This window comes from Vicia villosa, linkage group LG3 (assembly GCF_029867415.1).
Source record: "Vicia villosa cultivar HV-30 ecotype Madison, WI linkage group LG3, Vvil1.0, whole genome shotgun sequence".
Taxonomy (NCBI): Eukaryota; Viridiplantae; Streptophyta; class Magnoliopsida; order Fabales; family Fabaceae; genus Vicia; species Vicia villosa.
This window is the reverse complement of record NC_081182.1, coordinates 48,351,698-48,357,459: the sequence shown is the minus strand read 5'-3', so window position 1 is coordinate 48,357,459 and position 5,762 is coordinate 48,351,698. Positions and strand designations below refer to the sequence as shown.

At 32.3% G+C, this 5,762-nt stretch overlaps 1 protein-coding gene across 1 annotated transcript; it reads left to right on the top strand.

Moving 5' to 3' along the window:
* Window positions 1-3,593: 3,593 nt before the first annotated feature.
* Window positions 3,594-5,530, top strand: LOC131655650 (ethylene-responsive transcription factor CRF1-like). Its single transcript, XM_058925487.1, has one exon. It carries the CDS (start codon window positions 4,120-4,122, stop codon window positions 5,209-5,211), a length of 1,092 nt encoding a protein of 363 aa, XP_058781470.1. The 5' UTR covers window positions 3,594-4,119; the 3' UTR covers window positions 5,212-5,530.
* The last annotated feature ends 232 nt before the right edge of the window (window positions 5,531-5,762 follow it).

Here is a 5,762-nt window from a genome sequence, read left to right as displayed (position 1 = left end):
TAGCGGGAAAAGTGGGATAAGGCGTTTCTAGTGTAAAGTTAGGGTCAATAACTGATCTATGACTTCCTTAAAAATAAGGATTCAATGGTCTACCAATGACTAGGTGGGCGGTGACCCTTCCAAAGATAATTCTAGACCTGAAAGGTCTCTATAAATACATTCCCTATGTAGGATAAAAGGACGGATCTTAAGTCATATACATTCTTTACACCCTAAATGTATAGTGCTTAAGAAGGTCATAACGCACCGCTGACCATACCCCATACGCTTGTTTCCAGTCACCACCAATCATCTACAAAGCCTCTCAACTCACATGAGTAGGAATCCTAAAACCATCGTAAAACATCTTCGTACAAGGCTTTTCATCACCGTCGAGAAGTCCTAACCTCTATACAACGTTATAAACACTACTACAAAATAGACCTTTCGTAACACTATATTACAACGGTCTTCCTGTTAACCATAATAATAAATAATTTTTAGGCGCTTTTTTTTTTTTTTCTATTTACTAAAATAGATTTCACTACGATCATTGTTAACAGCCGTGGTAAAATATACCTAGAGTGTAAGGGTTCAAATCCCAGCACCAACAATTTTCTATATTTTTGTTACAAAATGGGTATGTCCTTATATATCACCACAATTCATATTATTAACTGTGGTGTTAGGTGCTATATGAACTGTTGTTATGTGCTATTATTTCATCAAGGTTCTTATTATCAATCATGGAGAAATGTTTTCCATATATATATATATATATATATATATATATATATATATATATATATATATATATATATATATATATATATATATATATATATATATATATATATATATATATATATATATATATATATATATATATATATATATATATATATATATATATATATATATATATATATATATATATATGGATGTGTTGATGTGCATAAGGTATATCCTTATGCACGGTGCATAAATACTCAAATATTGTTTATATTACTCAAAGTATTATATTTATTACTCAAAATAGTATACAGATTACTCAAAATAGTTAAAATTCGATATTACTCAGAATGGTGTAAATATTACTCAGAATATTGTACTCATTACTCACAATTAATATTACTCATAATTAATAGATGTGTACAAATAATGCATATATTATTCATGGATTATGATATTATTAATCATTTTTAACTAAAATATTACTCGGAACAATTTAAATATTACTCGTACGAGATTTATGCACATCAATCTGACCATATATATATATATATATATATATATATATATATATATATATATATATATATATATATATATATATATATATATATGTGTGTGCAAAATTATCACGCTTCAGTATATAGCAATTGTTTCTCTCAAAATAAAACCCTAATATCTCTCTCATATATCTTAATCTCCATTAAAGTTTTGATAACCTTTCTTCACAAATATGCAAATTGGAAACCCCAAACTCATGCAGCGAACTCGTATTCTTTGAAAGGTTACCTTTATTGCATCAAATTTTATAAAATGGTTACGTTACAGGTTCATCTTCACAATATATAATATAGGTTCATAGATTCTTACACGGTTTAATAGTTTATGTTTCAAAATTTGTTTAGAAGTTAGCTTAATATGTTGTTTATGTATCATTGTTTATATTTCAATAGCGATTTATGTCGGTTTTGACTTGTAGGTAAGGAAGGTGAATGAAAAAAATTAACTCAAGAGATCCTATACTATGGGTGTGGTTCATTGATGATATGTGTTGCTATGAAAAAAAATTAACGAGGATGAAACTAAAGGGAACGCTGCAAACTTGTGTGAAATGACATCCATTAAAATTTAACACAAGTTTGCAGCTCTCACTTCAACTTCATCTTCCTTTTATTGTGGATGCCATTTTAGAACATGTATGTTCGTGAAACATTTTATCAGTTGATATGTTGTTGTTGATAAAAGTTGTTTGTTGTTAGTAATAAGAGTTGTATGTTGTATGTAGTTTATGGTATGTTGTTGAGGATTTTGCTGTTGTTAATAAGAGTTGTTTGTTGTATCTTGTATATTTTTATAAAGGTCTGTTTAGAAGATAAGATTATTATATTTTATGTGATTTGAGTGTTTTTTCAACCCCTATCAAATATTTAACATTTTAAATTGAATTAGAAGTGATCGAAAGGGAGGTTAAAGAGCTAAGAGAATTGAAACAAAATCTAAACGTTAAAGAGCAATTTACGAATAATGAAATATTACGAATTTGAACATGCAAATAATTCAATAAATAAATATTTATGCACAATTATCAATTAAGTTGATTTTCATATGGATCATACAAATTATATTTATAGCATATATACTTTCTTATTTCATTCCTGTTTTTATACAAAGTATTTAAACCTGTTATTTATCATGAATTAACTGTGTTATAAAAAATGTTGAATAAATACTAAATGGAGTATTAATTTTCACAGCATCCATAGTTTTAAAACATTAAACTATTCTAGGTATTGTATATTCGTAGTAATATGATGTTTTTTTTGACTAATTAAATTAGCAATAAATTATATTACTTAGGATTCTCAACAAAATAAATAATCCTGTCTCTTAAAAAAATCAATTAAAACTAGTTAACAGCATTAGTCAAAAGGAGAAATAATTCTCTACATAATTAAACTTTAAACAGTTGGTCAAAAATTAAGTAACAAAAGAATTTGGTTTTGGTTTCTTTTCAACTAATCTTTTTAAGTGGAATTTATTAACTGTAAAAATTATTTTTTTTCCTTTTTGACATTTTTATTTTTTCTCATTAAAAAAAATACTAGTGAGAGTGTGGTTGCCACGAGTGAAAATGGCGCGTGGAGTTGCATTGTATCTGTGTGAATAACAGTGAGCAGAAAAACCCAGAGACGTACAGAAACGATTTGTAAATGGCCGCGAATTCTAGGTTGCTCGCCACGTTAAATTCCAGCACTAGCTGTAAAAACTTGATTATACAATACAAACCGTTTCACCAAAAAAACAACATCACACAAATGAAACAACAAACATCACAAACCTTATCACTGCTAAATTAAACTTACTACTATTATTAACACATGACCCACCCACCACACCCTGCTCACTCGCCAGCACAAAATGTTGTGTTTTTACGATTACCATTTTACCCTCTTCCATTACCCCATTTTTCAATTTTCATTTGTACATTTAATTTCTTCGTTATAATCTACGTAGTCAAACGAATTTGACCGTGTATCTTGGGTCTCACGTGACTCGCATTACAAAAACGAACAAGATTGTGGTAACATGTGATTACTCGAATAGGGACCGTTAGATGTTGTCTGATTGGTTCAGATCTCTTTTATGTGAAACCATCTCACCATTCTCAGCAACGTGTTAAAATCTCGTATTAAATGCGGCGAGTCGTAGAATGCTGTCTTCTCACTATCAACTCCACCTTTTTTTTCATTTTCCTTTTTCCAAAAAAATTTGAATTAAATGAAAAAACTTATCAAAAATATTTATTAAAAAAAAAAACATTATTTTTCAATGTTTTAATTTCGGCTGTTGGATCCTATAAAACGGGTTTTAAGTGTTTTGGTCCTCTCAGAAAACACTGAACTCTTGTTCCTCTTCAACTACTTGCCTCTTTACCCATTCAGTCACATTAACAACACATATCACTCTTCACCCAACAGAATCTATACCATTTTCATTTTTCTCTCTTCTTCACTTTGAATCTAAGGAGAAGTTTCAACGAAAGTCTCGTCCAGAAACAAATCTTTGATATAAGAATCACCATCTTCTCAATAATTCCTTTTCTTTCTTTCTTTCTCGTAACCCATCATGTTAAAAGCTTTTCTTTACTCTTTATTCCTCCTCACACTCTCTACCACCATGTTTACTTCTTTCCATTTTTAAATTTTATCTTCTTTTACTTTCTCTTTTTCCCCCTTAAATCCTTAACTTTTCATGTCTTTTTGGAAGATTTCCCCATAAAAAGCCTTTGGAACGAATACCCATCCTAAACTTTACCCTTCTTCTTCTTTACGATTCTCTTTATATTACAAAACTCAGCCTATTTCTTCCTTAACCAAACACATTCATTTCTTTCTCATAAGAAACACAATGGAACAACAACATCATCATCAACAACAACAACAACAACCTAGTATCCTATGCAAATACACAGAACATCACACAGTTACAAAAAAACTCATCACAACTAAGAAAACCGCAAACAGCAACAAAACAAACTCAACTATATACCCAAGAGTTGTACAAATATCCGTCACCGACCCGGATGCGACTGACTCATCCAGCGACGAAGAAGAAAGTTTCTCTAGAAAAAGAACAAAGCGTTATATCCACCGTGTTGAAATCGAAACCGCCGCTAAAGCCGTGGTTAATCGAAAAAGACCTGCCGGAGAAGCATCGACTGTTAAAAGGCCGGCGAAAGTTCCTGTTGTCATCAGTGGTAGAAAGTTCCGTGGTGTACGGCAGAGGCCATGGGGGAAATGGGCCGCTGAGATTCGCGATCCTGCTCGGAGAGTACGGCTTTGGTTAGGTACTTTCGAAACTGCAGAAGAAGCTGCTATGGTGTACGACAATGCCGCCATTAAGCTTCGTGGACCCGATGCTTTGACAAACTTTATCACACCGCCGCAGAGAGAAAACCCGGTAGAAGAAAAACCCTCCGTCGTGAAACAAGAAATGAAGGTAATCATCGACGCTGACACCGACAACAACGCAGAAGCTTCTGGTTCTGGTTCTGGTAACTCCGGTTACGACTCCGGCGAAGATCGTTGTGTTCCTCTCTCTTCTCCTACTTCAGTTTTAAATTTCCGAACTAACTCCGGCGAGTCGGAGGAGCAAAACGAAGCGTGTGGAGTTTTCAGAGAATGTCAAGGTGAGACAAACTTGTTAGACGAAACGGCGTCGTTTTTTGAACATGAGTTTCCCATGCCTTGTTGGGACGACGTGTTCAACTTCGAAACACCAGAGTTTCCTATGATGTTTGAAGAAGAACAAAACACAATGTTTGGGGAAACTACGACGCCGTTTTTGTGTGACCAAGAATTAAACGACAGCATTGTTCTTGCTGACTCACTCATAGATTTCGACAAAGCTTGTTTCTCTTCTCCTTCTTCATCGTTATGCCAAGTGGATGATTTCTTCCAAGATATTTTGTTAGGCTCGGATCCTCTAGTTGTCCTTTGAGAACAGAACACACTACACACCCACGGTTTCATCTTTCAAGACTCTCAAGTTTTCCTTGTTTACGGCGATTTTGCTCCGGTGACATAACAACAACAACAACAAAAAATATAAAATAAAATTAGTTAATTTATTTATGATTTGTTTTATTTTATACACTCTAAAGAGTGATGGTTGTGTGAAGTTTTGTTTAAATTTAAATTCTACTTGTAACAGCACTTTTAATTTTGTCTAATAATTAGGATGGTTGAGGAATATTAATGTGTGTATGTATACTCAAGTTTTGTTTAAGCTAATGCAATTTGGTATTATCATCTTTAACTATTATAAGTTTCAAGTTTATGTTCAAAGGGAAGGAAAGAAGGTGAAGGGACGGTGATTGCGGTTTTGGGCGGTGGTTGTTGGTAGTTAAAGAAGATTGTTTTGTTTTGTTTTGATAGTAAATGAATGTGAAATTAAGACTTTAATGGTGTTTTTGTGATGTTTAAAACGTTGTTTGGAATGTAGTTATGCACGCGGGGTTAGTATAAAAATGAAATGTTGGAAGCTTTAGG

What these genes read in the sequence shown, in the direction of transcription:
- LOC131655650 (XM_058925487.1), top strand. Translation starts at nt 4,120, where the DNA reads ATGGAACAACAACATCATCATCAACAACAACAACAACAACCTAGTATC.